General features: G+C 40.0%; 1 protein-coding gene across 1 annotated transcript; it reads left to right on the forward strand.

Moving 5' to 3' along the window:
- The first annotated feature begins 1213 nt into the window (after positions 1 to 1213).
- LEPROTL1 (leptin receptor overlapping transcript like 1) lies at positions 1214 to 12449 on the forward strand. The gene is made up of 4 exons (XM_077849008.1): positions 1214 to 1367; positions 7136 to 7211; positions 9147 to 9333; positions 10172 to 12449. Exons 1-4 carry the CDS (start codon positions 1352 to 1354, stop codon positions 10286 to 10288), a joined length of 396 nt encoding a protein of 131 aa, XP_077705134.1. The 5' UTR covers positions 1214 to 1351; the 3' UTR covers positions 10289 to 12449.
- The last annotated feature ends 2722 nt before the right edge of the window (positions 12450 to 15171 follow it).

The following is a 15171-nucleotide window of genomic DNA, read 5'->3' on the forward strand; positions in this document are numbered from 1 at the left end:
GGGCCTGATCCAGGAGTCCCAGGATTGAGTCCCGCATCAGGCTCCCTGCATGGAGCATGCTTCTCCCTCTGCCTGTGTCTCTGCCTCTCTCTGTGTATCTCTCATGAATAAATAAATAAAATCTTAAAAAAAAAAAAAACTTTAGTTCCCAGTACCTCTCATTTTAAAACGTTTTGGAAATCTCTCTTCTAACCATTCACTCAACCAAGTTTTACATGGCAGTTCATCTTAGCCTGGTGACTGAAAAGATTGAAAAATTCAAATCTCACATCAAGCACCTACACTCGGATTTTTTTTTTAAACCCTTTGAAAGAGTCTCATGGCTCAGGAGAGGAGGAAAATCCTAATATAGGACTCTGTTGTCCTACCCTATAAACCAGAACAATCCCACTAGCCTCTCCTCTCGCCAACAGACCGAACTCCTGGGGCCCAGTTTGCCTCCCAAGCTCAGCATCCCACCTGTGCCCTTCAACACACTCTCTTCCCCCATAACGGTTTCCCCCTTATGTCTTCTAGTTACACCCCTGTTCATCCCTCTGTTGTCCCCTCCCTCGGGAAAATCTGATTTAAATCAAAGGTTTTCAAAGGACTATCTACCCATCTCCCTAGCAATGATCATTGTTACAATTTTAGATTTTGTGTGCGTGTGCAAGCTCCTCCAGGGCAGAAGCTGCACCCAGTTTTTTTTTTTGTTTTGATTTTGTTTTATGATAGACATAGAGAGAGAGAGAGGCAGAGATACAGGAGGAGGGAGCCCGACGCGGGACTCGATCCCAAGACTCCAGGATCGCGCCCTGGGCCAAAGGCAGGCGCCAAACCGCTGCGCCACCCAGGGATCCCCCGCACCCAGTTTTGTGCACCTCGGTACCTCGCCCCGTTCCCCAAACAATGAACGTTGAACACATTTGCAGGGTGACTTTAGTAACTGTGTTTGTGCCTCTGCTTTCTCCCCCCGCCGCCCCCCGCCGCCCAGCTTTGCTACTGCCCAAAACGAAAAACAAGCAGCGCTGTTGGGATTTGTATTCAGATCGGTATTCGTCTCCTCTCCATCTACGGACGTGGGAAGCTGGGAACCGAAGCGAGGCGACGCCGCCGAGCCGGGGAGGGCTGGGGGCCGCGCGGCCGCACGGCGGGCCACGGAGGGCTCGGCCCCACCGCCCCCAGCCCGGCGCGCCCCCCGCGCCCCCGCGCGAGCGCGAGTCGCCGGCGGAAGTGCTGCGTCGCGCACTTCCGGGTGTTGTCTGGCCGTCGCCGCCGCCGCCGCCGCCGCGCGTCTCCCGTGTCCCGTCTCCCGGCCGCCGCCGCCGCCGCCGCCGCCTCGCGTCCTGGAGCCAGGAGCGACGTCACCGCCATGGCCGGCATCAAAGGTGGGCCTGGGGCGCAGGGCGCCGGAGGGCGGGCTTGGCCGCCCGGGAGAGGGGGAGGGGGTCCGTCGCGGGTCCCCGCACGCCGCCGCCTCGGCCCGGGCGCGCGCGACGCGGGGGGTCCCTGCGCTTGGCCGCCGCCCGCCGCCCGCCCCGCGGCCCCCGCCTCCGCCCTCGCAGCCCGCGAGCCGAGCTGGGCGCGGCGCCCCCTCCGCCCCCGCCCGCGCCCCCGGTCCCCGTCCCCGTCCCCCGAAAGGCCGGCGCGGTGGGCGGCTTCTGCGTCGGCCCCCGCTCGCTGCTCGTCTCGGAAGCCTCCCTCCCAGCGCGCGTCGGCCCCGCTACGGAGAACCGAGGGGTCCTGGGCGTGCGGGAGCCCCGCAGCGCCTCGGGCCGTCGCTCGCGTTTTGCAGGAGTTTGCGTCCGAGAGAGGCGAGCGGGCACTGGTTTTGCGGGGCTTGAGGCCCCAGGGGATGCCAGTTACGGGAAGTCAGGTGTCGTCTCCCGCTCGGCTTGGGGTGCCGAGCCGAGCCGAGTCCCTCCGGAGCGCCCTGGAAGGACTTAGGGACGGCCCTTTCCTGGACCTTGGCCGCCACCTCCCCCTCTTGGGACCTGCGCTCCCCGCTTTCACAGGCTTCCGAAACTGGTGCGTGTTGATTTGTGGGGTCCGTCCGAGCAGGTAGAGCCTGTAAGGGACCCCGAAGTGCTCCTGTCCTCCGCGGCTGCACGTTGACGCTCTGTAGTTGGGTTCGTTGAAGGACTAAAACCGTGTTACGGCTTAATGGGAAATTGCTCGCTTATTCACATATTTTCTTTAGGAATTACGGCAGCTTGCACTCTTTCGTATTATTTGGTAGTTTTTGTTGATGTGATTAGAAGGAGATACCGTTGACAGCCTTTTCAACTCTTTGACCACCAATTGCATTGATTTCCTGACCTGACGGCTTGGTACAAGGGGCAGGGAAGCAGGAGAGCTCTGATAGTAGTGTTGGGTTTTTTTGGTTTTGTGTGTGTGTGTGTGTTTGTGTGTGTGTTTCTGTGTAACTTCTTTCCTTCAGGACAACTTTTATTGAGCTTCTTTGCCAGAGTCACATTTTTGCTGTATCTGGTTTATAATTTAATGTCTGAAAACATTTCATTTCCGATGTAAAGCTTTGTCATTAGATAAGCAACAAAGATCATTTTCAACTTTTATTTATTTATTTATTTTTTGAACTGTGATAGACCTCTTTAAATCCCTGTATGGAAAGGTAGTTTGGGTAGAATGCTGTGGTTTTTAAGAATGTTGCCAGTTTCCCGATTCTTCCCAATTTCTTCAGTGTCATCAACGGAAGTCTCCCTCTGAAGAAAATAGCTTTGTAGTTTCCTTTTCCAAATTTAGGAAAATATTAACCAGGCGGAAGTATCTCAGATGGAATTGTGCTAATAAACTTTCGGTTTCCAGAAGATTTTTCTGATTGTTAGGACTTTTATCAGGACATTTTCTTTCGTTGGCCTGTCTTTGTATTAGGCAGGAGTGCTGCTGTAATTGGAGACCATCATTTATTTCTTAAGCCATTTGCTAATATTTGGTCATATGTTAGATTTTTCTGGGAACTCCCAGGTTAGGGAACTGGCCCCTGCTAGGCTAATTTCTTTGTAGTCACAGAATCAGCACCCCGTCTCTGGAGAGTTTAGATAATTGGGCTGTTCCATCCCTAGCCTAGAGGCTTTGGGAGTAGAAACCAGACTCAGATATCTAAGTTTTGCCCTCCAAATGTTTCATCACTCAGTTACAGTATAAATTCTTGCCTTGTTGATGTGTCATATGGGACAACCATTCATACACAAATGATGAAATTTCTATATAAACCAGCCTAGTTGCTGATTTCATAAGACTGGAGAAACTTTGTAAGTTTTGAGAACACTTTAGAGTGATATGTTTAACCCCACTGATTTTTATCATATCCAGTGTGACTGGGAGGTGGGATGTCACAGAAAGCTATTTTTTAATACTTAAATCTTACCTTGTTTTCATTTTTAATTTTTTTAAGAGATCATCTTTTATTGACTTTTTCAGAGTGTACTCAAAGAATTTAGACTTTCTTTTTTGGTAAGAACATGATTGTTCTCTGTCATAGAAGAGTTACCCTCAGACACCATCGAGCCCTAAAGCTATTGCCTTTTGGCCAGGATTACCACAAACCAGTATGCTTTTTGAGATTTTTCTGCCTGATTCAAGAATTTTTTTCAGTTACCATTCTCTTCTGAGAGGGCAGATCTTGCTTATGTGCAGTTCTACCTCCTATTTGTCATTTGCTTATGGGAAGCAAGATTTTTAAACTTAGAAAATTTTATGTTACGAGTTACAGGTAACAATGATCATTTCTGGGTAGAGAAAGTGACTACTCAATTTTGTTCTGGCTACATGAATTGCTATTGAAAAAATATGTATAAATGAACATAGGTAGCTCTTTAATTTTTTTTATTCTGCTGAAATTCTCACACAACAGTTGTTGACTGAATAAGAGCCTAAGAGCCTAAGGGTCTGTTTATAAAGAATGGTAGCTTTAGTGTATGGGCTTTGTGACATCTGTTGTGCTCTGTAGTGACCCTTGTTTCTTCCAGGATTCTAAATTATATTCTGGATAAATGGCTTCTGAATAAATAAGTTATTATTATATAGTATTTATAGTGGTGAATTTAGCTGTTGGGCAACTACATTCAAAAAGTGAAGATGGTTCCCTGAAACTAATATAACACTGTATGTTAGTTATACGGAAATAAAAAAAAATTTTTAAGCGAAGATGACATTTTACTTCTTCAGCATGTCTTGTTACAAGTATCTTTAGTGTTCAGAGAATTATTTGCATTTTAGTTCTAGTCCAAGTCTCATTTTTTAAAAAGATTTTATTTGTTTATTTGAGAGCAAGAGAGCACAAGCAGGAGAGGGGCAGAGGGAGAGGGAGAAGCAGACTCCCAACTGACCAGGGAGCCCGATGCAGGGTTCCATCCCAGAGTCCTGGGATCATGACCTGAGCCCAAGGCAGACACTTAACTGACTGAGCCACCCAGGCACCCCCAAGTCTCATTTTATAGAAGAAAGAACTGACACTCAGCTACGATTATGTAGGCAGTAGTTAAGTGGCTAGTAGGGGCTAGGGATCCATTGTCTCCTGACTTTCATTTATGTGCTGTTTTTACCCTGCTACTTTGGAATGATCTTCCTATCCTCTTCCCTTCTGTTCGTTTCTCTCTTTTTTTTCCCCTTGGGTTTTTTACTCATTCTAAAATATTTATTATGCAGTGTTAAGAGCTGGGGTGTGAGCATGAACAGAAAAACTTTTTCCCTGCTGTGGTGGACCAAACAGATTATAAGGAAAAACAGATACAGGGGTGCCTGGATGGCTTAGTCAGTTAAGCATCATACTCTTGATTTTGGCTCAGGTCACGATCTCAGAGTCATGGAATCGAGCCCCACATCGTGCTTTGCGCTCAGCACGGAGTCTGCTTGTCCCTTTCCCTATGCTCCTTACCCCACTTGCACGTACACTCTCTGTCTTCCAATCTCTCTCTCTCTCTCTAAAATAAATTAAATCTGTATTTTAAAAAGGAAAAAAAAAAAAAAGGAAAAACAGGTATAAGTCATTATAAAATTACAGCTATCGTAACTGAGCAAAGAGAATGTATACAGTGCAAGGAGGGCCTCTGCACATGCATAATCCTCTGCCTGGGATACTCCCCTGCAGATATCCACGTGATTTGCTCCCTCATTTCATAAAAATCTCTGTTCAGATGTCACCTCATCAGAGATGTCTTCTGAGGCCGCTCTGTCTGAAATACCACTCCCATCGTCGTACCTTACTTGATTTCTTTCATAGCACTTAACATTAATTTTCTAACTTTATTTTTATGATTGTGTTCCCTGCTAGAGTATAAGCTTCGTGAGAGCAAGAGCTTTAATTTTTTTTTCATTGCCTTATCAAGAACAGTGTGTGAAAACGTATTAGGTGCTCAGGAGATATTTGTTGAATAATGAATGAATATATCTAATAGGAGGAATTGGTCTAGCAGGAGATTTGAAAAAAACTTCAGTGAGGAAGAAATGATTGAGCTGACATCTGAAGGACATAGAGGAATTCACTTGGAAGAAAGAGGAAGGGAATGGAAGAATAATGCAAGCTCCCTGCATGTGGAAGGACCTTGTCTGGTTTCTTAACATATCTCCAGCACTTGTTATGTATTTAACTCTCAGTAAATATTTCTTGAATGAAATGAATGAATGAAAAAGTTTCCGAGATAGAAGGGACATGTATAAGGGCCATGTGGGTGAGGAGCCTGCTAATTTCCGGGAGAGGAAAGGCCAGTGTAACCAAAGTGCAGAGAGCAAGGCATAGTAATATATAATATAGGCTGGTGTTAGGAGAGTGAGCAGGGTCACATTTTGAGGGTCTATGAACAAAACAAGTGGTAAACTCAGTATTTTTCTCACAGTTTACATTGCATTTCATTGTAAACTTGAAGTTACTTGCTGTAAAATAAAAATGCAACTCTTTTTCTTTCTTTTTTCTGTAACTGAAAATATAATGGCACTAAGGACTAGGGAAATGTGTTCAGAGTTGACATGATCTACATCGGTGATCTAAATGAAAACCAAATCTACTATCTTACCATACCATGTGAGTGGGTGTCTGTAATTATAACCATTTTAATCCAGAGAAATCTGTCAGTAGTACTGGGCAGGATTTAACCCCTTTACTGTTAGTTTTGGTTTGTATATGTTAGCTTTTCTTTTGGTAACTTTTAGACCTTCCGCAACTCTTTTGAAAAATAAGATTTCTGTTAAGGTTAATGTACTGCCTCATTTAAAACAAAAAACACCTAAGTTATTCTCTTAGCCAATGCAGTTACAGAAAAATACAAGTTATATAGAACTCTAAATAAATAAATAGATCATTTGTATCTTTGCTTAATTCTAGGCCATCAATTAACTATGCCTATTGAAGAAAGTTTTTTCTACTCACTAATAATATGTGAAAACATTTTATAAAATATGTTTTGTGTGTGTATAACTTTAGAAACTATGTTTTATCTGTAGAATGCATCTATTGCTTGTGTTAATATCTTAAAATAGTGATACCAAAGAAGGATTTATACCCATTATCTTGTGCATTTTCCAATGTGTAGAAGGTTAGGGGAGGAAACCCAACTATAGTTTTGTAAGCTATTTAAAGGTCTATATCAAAATTAGTTGATTAAAATTATTAACTCCAGATATCCTTGGACACTTTTTTCTTACTAGTTTTGAGCACATTGGGTGTATATGCAAGAAGCAGGAACTGATCATGAGAGACTTTCCCAAAAAACAAAGTTCTAAAGTCCAGTAAAGCTGAGAATGCAGTTTCTGAACATCCTGCTTTTCAAACTGTAATGATCTGTGGAGTAAATATAACACTAATTACTGGAGGAACATCGATCTGGCAGGCTAAGATACTTATTAGAAATAGAGCCAGTAATGAGGGAATGTGGTAGTGTGTTCATGATGGGTCAGGGCTCTGAAAATCAGTGTTGCTTTATTTTGCTTTGAAGATGACACAAAAAACTTATTCAGAGACTATAGATAACTTAGAGTATAATTGAAGATAACTCACTTTTAATGCATTTGTTTTTTTGTATTGTGTTCTGTTTTGCCTTTTGCTTCTGGGATCCCAGGTAATGTTCAGACTGCTAACACTGATATTAAAAATAATGTTAAGTTTAATTAATGTTTGTATTTGACTCTATTTACTTTGCAGCTTTGATTAGTTTGTCCTTTGGAGGAGCAATTGGGCTGATGTTTTTGATGCTTGGATGTGCCCTTCCAATATACAAGTATGTAAAATTTTTGTGTTTTTGAGTGTTTGAGGGTAAAATTTTTCTACTTTTAAAACTTTAAGAATTTTTTGAATGAAAGCTTCTACTGTAGAAGTAATCGTGAGAAATGTTCATTGACCAAGGACAAACCTTTTTAAAAGTGCAAAAAATGCTTTGGCTATTGCACTACTGTTCAGTTTTAAGTGCCTATTGATAAAATTAAACATGAGAAGATTTTAAAATGTCTTTTCAGCAAAAAATACCAGAAGCAGAATTAAGAGACAGTTGACTCAGAAAAAGTTATGTAAGCTATTATTTTCCATAGGGTAGAAAGAACTTTTAAAAATTAATAGGATAGGGACGCCTGGGTGGCTCAGCGGTTGAACGTCTGCCTTTGGCTTGGTGTGATCCTGGAGTCCTGAAGTCCTAGGATTGAGCCCCGCATCGGGCTCTCTACATGGAGCCTGCTTCTCCGCCCTCTTCCTATGTTTCTGCCTCTCTTTCTGTGTCTCTCATGAATAAAGGAATAAAATCTTTTTTAAAAAAAGGATAGATAAGTGAGAAAAATACAGACAACTAAATAAAAAAAATGCACAAGTATGAAAAAAGAACTGCACATTTACTAATAATAAGCACATGAAGTTATATTCAGCCTCTTTCAAAATTAAATGAAATCCTTTGGCAGAGATAAAAGCTATGGGTAGACAGGCACCGCCGTGTGCAGTGGGGTGAAGGAATAGCTATGTGCAGTCATCTTGGAGGCCAGTTTGCTTATAGCTCTCAAAATGTGTATATTCCTTGAACTAGTCATTCCACTTAGAATTTTCTCATGCAAATCTCCTGGCAGATGTTTGCAAAGACATGTATATGAGGGGGGATTCTCGGTATACATGGCAGCCCGGTTAATAACAAAAGCCCTGGAGGCATCCTAAAGGCCTGTCAAAGGAGAAATGGTTTAAACTATGGTATGTCCATCCATCCATGGAAATCGTAGGCACTTTTAAAAAGAATGAGGAAGAGCTGTAAATCCTAACAGGTAAAGGTGCTCAAGATACATTGTTAAATGGAAAAATGCAGTGATTCATGTTGCTAAAATTTATCTGTATGGAAATATGGAAGGACCCACAAGAAGGTCATTAGGAGAGTGGAAGGAGAAAGGAGGGGAGATATGGGCAGCTTGGTGTTTCCACTTTTGTGCTTTTGTTTTCTTTTTAACTTTTTATGTTGAAATGATTACATACTATCAAGAAGTTGCAAAGATCACTTCTCTGCCTTTTGGCTAAGATCAAGTGAAGAAGTTGCAAAGGTAGTACAGAGAGGTCCCCTGTCCCTTCACACAAGCTTCCCCCAGTGGCCCTGTCTTACATAACCTTACTTGTATTATCCAACCCGGAAATGACATTGGCACAATACAAAGCTAGATTGCACATTAAAAGCCACCTATTTTCTATATTCTGGCTGAAAGTCTTCAACATTACTTTCAGTTCATTTTCTACATTTTGATTTTAGTGTTTTGGGAGTTCACAGTGACCGAAGCAGAGTTTGGGGGTGTTCCAGCTTTAAGCCAAGAAAACTGTCATTCATTAAAAGTTAAGGGCATGAATTTTGCCTTTTAAAAATTACTGTGCCAATATTTCTATTTTCCATATGCTTCTTTATGTATAACTTAAATAATATTTTTGAATTTTGGGCCTTGATTCCAACTGTTTTAGTTTATAAAGCATTTTCTTCTAATATAAGAAATTTTTAATCATTGTGTCACAACTGGCTTTAGAAATACCATGACTCTAAATGTTTTTCTTTTCAGTGTTCAGGTTATTGTTTATTTTTAATCTATATCATGTTTTGTACCTTGCAACATTTCTTTGGTCCTTATTTTTAAAAAGCATGTATTATGTGTAGAAAAATGACATAGATAGCAAAAACTACATTAACTTATTTTTTTTTTCCTAGCCAATACTGGCCTCTCTTTGTTCTGTTTTTTTACATCCTTTCACCTATTCCATACTGCATAGCGAGAAGATTAGTGGATGACACAGATGCTATGAGTAACGCTTGTAAGGAACTTGCCATATTTCTTACAACAGGCATTGTTGTCTCAGCTTTTGGGCTCCCTATTGTGTTTGCCAGAGCACATCTGGTAAGTAAATATATTTTTCTGTTAACGATTTTACATTAGACTGTGTGTTAAAATTACCTCAGGAAAAAAGATTTTGATAAATGACATGAAAAAGAGATGAGAGACATAAGATCCTAGAGGATAGAGATAATCTTTTGTTGTCATTAACTGATAAAAATGATATTGGAGAGCATGGCTGGGGTCTGCAACAACAGTTGGCTCACCAGTACTTCACTCCCAGAACTGGGCACATCAGCTCACCCAGTGCTTCCCAACCACAAGCCACCCCCTCTGTAACTGTTGAAAGGCCTAAGGGGACATTATGTGTTCTCTGCAAATGGGAAAGTATGAAAGAGGGGAAGGGGTGCTGGGCTTCATATGCTTGTCTCCCTCCCAGACTCGGCAATCAGATTCACTCCTCCATCTCTGAGGAGGTAGAAAAGCCAGGGCCCTTCCAAATGGTGAGACAGGTAATCCCCTTTGCCCCTTTAAAAGAATGTACATGAATGTGTTTTCGTCTCTAGTACTTTAATCTGCTCTCTAGATAAAATTAGATTTACTGAAGAAGAGTTGGAGCAGATTTCTTTACAAACCAAAAGTTGTATATGTCTGTGCTGCCTCTTCAGAGTCCAGAAGTCGAGCTGTTGAATAATTATCATCTTCGTGACTTTGTCTTTTTAAAAGAAGTAAATTAAAAACAGCAATATAGAAAAGACCATTACGTCTTCAGTAGAGTGAAAGTTATTATTACAAATTGTATCTGTTTTAGATCATGATTGGCTTTCAACTAGTCTTGATTTACTTTTCATTCTCTTTTTGTTTTTCATGTGTCTATTAACTGTTTGTCTTCTTTTCCTAGATTGAGTGGGGAGCTTGTGCACTTGTTCTCACAGGAAACACAGTCATCTTTGCAACTATACTGGGCTTTTTCTTGGTCTTTGGAAGCAATGATGACTTCAGCTGGCAGCAGTGGTGAAAGGAATTACTGAACTGTTGTCAGATGGACTTCTTGTCATTTGTTGGCCATCCACGCACACAGAAGATGGGGCAGGAATGCTGAGTGGTACAGCAAGCCTCTTGGGGGTATTCTAGGTGCTCCCTTCTCACTTTTATTGTAAGCATACTATTTTCACAGAGACTTGCTGAAGGATTAAAAGGATTTTCTCTTTTGGAAAAGCTTGACTGATTTCACACTTATCTCTAGTATGCTTTTTGTGGTGTCCTGCTGAATTTAAATATTTATGTATCCCTGTTTAGTTTTTTTTTTTTTTTAATCAGTATGCAATGTTAAGCCTTTTTAAAATGTAATAACCATTTGCATTGGTTAGGAATTAGATTTCTGCTGGCTATTACTGGGCTAAAGGATATTTTTTGTCTTAAAATTATTTAACCTCCATTGCAAAAAGTTAAAAGTTTTCAATCAGGATGACATCACTCCCAATTTTATGCAAACATGCAGACTGTTGGTATACCTTATAGACTGTATACTCAGTGCAAATATAGTTGCATTTATACCTCAGAGGAGCCAAGTATTAATGCCCGTGCCCTCCATAAGGGTTGCTGGTTTTGCCAGTGAGCAGGTGTTTTATGAATTGAAAATTATCTTATGGAATTGCTACAAAGGAGTGCTTTTCTTCTCAGTTGATAGAAGAATTTATTGTTAAAGGTAAGCGTGTAAAACCAGATTTCTGAGATGGTTTTTATTTATGTTTATTATAGTTAAAGTAGAGTGAGTTGCATTGTGGGAAGAAACGACGTTGAAATTCCATTTTTTTGAATCCTCTATTTATAAGTGAAATGTTTGATCCTCTATCAGCCTTTCATATTTTACCATGGATGAAATGGACTTACGTGGAACTACTACTGATAAGGGAAAGTTGTATGTTTGCGTCACCTAGACCAGAAAACCTTTCCCTGCTTCCTCCTTTTAACTTATTTTATACATTGTATATATTAAGTAAAATAACTTTTCAAATATAGTTTAATAACACTTAAATTAGAGGTGTTTATCTCACCTGGAAAGTAATTGCTATGCCATACATGCCGAGTGCCCCCTGCCCGGCAAGGCCTTGACATGATTAACAAGTGACTTTGTTAGTCTTGCAGAGAAGTGACGCATTAACAATTTAAGATTTAGACCATGGTAATTGTAGTTCTTATTCTCTAAGGTTATATCATATGTAATTTAAAAATATTTAAGACAAGTTTCCTGTATACCTCTCAACTTCTTTGATTTTTATTTCATCATGATAGATATGCTCTTTCCTTTTAAATGACATTTATTGTGTGAATTAATGCAAAGTAGCCAAATCCAGCTGTATAGCAGCTTCAAACACAGACCTGACCAAAAAATTCCCAGTAACCAGGCATGATCAAATCATAGTGGTCATTTGCATCTCAACAATTATCAGTACCTTTTTCTAGAGCTAGTTATGAAAATGTTCAAGTTGGTTCAACAGTATGTTGAGGATATTTGTGTGTTTATTCAGTATACTTACATAAAAACTATTTTGCCTTCAGACAAAACTGAGTGATCATGACAGCTACCTTTTGTTGTTTTATGAAGTTTATTTCTCAAGAAAAGGGGAACAAATTTTGGGTTTACTAAAGATGCTTGAAGGCCACAGGTTTTATTGCCAAAACCCAAGTTGTGACTTTCGCTGTGAGATGGGAAGCAGAATGAAGGATTTGCATGTGGCTGTCCCACTTAGTAGGCTAGAAACAACTTGCAGTGTTATAATTATATAAACCTAAGAGGAAGGTACAGGTACACAGGAAGTAGCTGGCCATACAGTTGGGAACTCAGTGCCTGTGATCTACTTGATTTTTTTTTTCAGGAAGTACATATTCTGGCCCTTCCCCATTATCTGTTCTAGAATATCAGTGCAGTGCACTGCTACTGTTTTATTCACTTGGCCATAGACTCTTTTTCTAACAGCTGCATATTCTTTCTGTATACGGATTGCATTGGCAGCATTGTGTCTTTCATCTTGCACACTAGCTCGACATAGTGCTGTCTCTGATTTCTAGGCTAGTTTGAGGTATGAGTTTTCCATAGAATGTGCACTGATACTGCATTGCCATTCTTCTATGGAAAGAAAACTTTTGATGATGAAACAATAAAGATTTTAAATATCTATTTTAGTTTGTGGGTGTTTTTGAAGTGAAAATATACTGTGCACTTCAGCTCTTGAAGTGCCTTATTCATTTTAATAACGTGATGTAAAGCAAGTATGACATTAGTCATTAATGTTAGACTTGAAAGAGTTTCACTTGCAAAATAGAATTGAAACCATAGTAATGTTATGGTGAAGCCCTATGATTTTGTGCTATGATGAAAGGATTGGTAAACTGGGGAAGTAGAATTTTTACCTAACCCTTTACAAAAAAGCCATAAATGATTTTGTTGATATAAAAAGACTGTTGATAATCTAAAGTCAAGGTTGTACCTATTCTTAAATTTTCAGATCTTTTTTATGACTGTATGTTTTATTGTGTATTTATCGCCATTTATTATTAGAGCATTTTGCAAACATTTCCAATAGTTAAAGGTAAAAAATCAGTGTGGTATAGTGTGAACAGAAAAAAGTACTGTTCTCTTTTGTCAAACATGAATCTTGTCCCAGACTGTCCTAATTATATAATCTCATTATATACTTTAAAAAGTTTAGGTCACAGTTTCTTAGTGTTTGCTCTAATATGATTTTTTGGGGGGTAATGTCAAAATAATCCAGATTTCTACAGTAAACTCTGGAATATTTATACTGAATGTGACGAGATTCATAAGTTTCAGGTAACTAAATCAGCACATCAAATTTAACAAGCAGTCATGCAACATTACTGTTAAGTGATATGTACATTTTACATCTCAGGATGTTTTATGGTTTATAAAATTGGTGGAAAATTCAAAATCATGTTTCTTCCATATAAAGCCTATGTTATCCTTTCTCTTGGTGAAGATTAGGGAGTTCTTATTTTATTACAGGCCTCCTAATTTTCTGGCATTCCCAGAGAAGAGAACATATCCTGTAAAATAAATATTCCAGATAACTGAAGTTTATCTCAAAAAGAACTGACATTTGTTTTATTTATTTTGGTCAAAGTATTAAATGAGTCATATACTTTTGTACTTTCTAAGAATATATTAAGACATTTTGGGTTTTTCTTGGTAATTTAGGATTATCATGAATTATTTCTCCCTCTTTTAAAAGGCCCCAGACCTGTATCTTTCTGGAATTGTGTTTTTGCTGGCTTTTCTTAGAACTCAGTTTGTTCCTAGCATGCCTTAACTACTTTTGTTTCTAATTTTCTTTTTCTTTTTTTTTAAATTTTATTTAAGATTTATTCATTCATGAGAGGCACACAGAGAGAGAGAGAGAGAGAGAGAGAGAGGCAGAGACACAGGCAGAGGGAGAAGCAGGCTCCATGCAGGGAGCCCGATGTGGGACTCGATCCCGGGTCTCCAGGATCACGTCCTGGGCCAAAGGCAGGTGCCAAAGTGCTGAGCCACCCAGGGATCCCCTGTTTCTAATTTTCCAAACTATAGTATATTAGGGGGCATCTGGGTAGCTCAGTTGGTTAGGTATCTGTCTCCTGGTTTGGCTCAAGTCATGATCTCTGGGTGCCCGGACTGAGCCCCACGTTGGGCTCTGTGGTAGGCAGGGAGTCTGCTGGGGGGTTCTCTCTCCCTTTCCTGTCTCCTCTGCCCCTCTCTCCACTCGTGTGTGCAGGCACTTTCTCCTTCCCTCTCTCTCAAATGGGTGGATAAATCTTTAAAAATAAATAAATAAACTATAGTACATTGGGAGGAATGGAAAGTTGCCAGGGGAAAAAATGAGGTAACCAAGCAGACTGAATCAATTATGTAATATTTCTATTCACAATACCTCAGTGGGCCTAACTAGGTGCTCCCACCTCTTCTACAAATGAAATAAATGCTTTGTGATGAATCTTCTTCCTGCTGAAAGGGCTTTAAAAAAAAAAAATAAACTGTAGCTGTTAAACTGTATATACCAGACAGTGGGAGGCTGTGAGAGGAAACACAGATAAGGAAGGAGTGACTGCTTCGAGTCCTCTTGCTAAACTCGAGGAGTTACCCTGAACATAGATACTCCTAGGCCTCTAACTGATTTAAGAGAGTTTCTATCTCTCTTCACCATTTGTTTTCAGTTGTAGAAAGTCTAGATATGAAGACAGTTTTACAGTTCACTTTCACTGAATATTTTGATCCAGTCTCTTGAAGATTATTTGAATCCATCCTTGGGCTTAGGACTATACTCTGTAGTCACAACAATTCGGATATTAATTGTTAACCTTGTAAATTCCTATCAGAGGGAATAAAACATCAAAGTCAAAAATGTTTTCACAAGTGAGAAACTAGGACCATGAAACATTCCTTTTTCAATTATAGTTGTTTTTTTGTTTGCATTTAGAGGGAGTACTCACAGGGGGAGATCAAGAGCTTTTGTTTCAGAAACCAGTAGAGTAGATAATACTAAGAAAGAGAAACTTTGTGGCAGCTTACAGCCATAGAAACCATCCAAAGAATAATATAGAATGAGACTGAGTGTTTCCATCTCTGTTTATAAGAGCATTACTATTTAATAATTTAGTTATCTTGATTTATACTGTGTCTGGCATTTTAATATCAGAAGTATCTTTTTCTCTTGGCTAATCTATATATTATATAATATGTAAATATAGTTATGACATAAAAGTCAGTGAACTTTTGTAGATCTGCGAACATCCAAAATAAAACATATTTCCCTGAAAGCTAGGTGTACTTACATAGAACATTTGAGGATTGTCTCTAAAAGTGTTCACTTTTGAACAACTTTCTAGGATTAAATTAAGATGGAT

Source organism: Canis aureus, chromosome 15, assembly GCF_053574225.1.
Source record: "Canis aureus isolate CA01 chromosome 15, VMU_Caureus_v.1.0, whole genome shotgun sequence".
NCBI classification, from domain to species: Eukaryota; Metazoa; Chordata; class Mammalia; order Carnivora; family Canidae; genus Canis; species Canis aureus.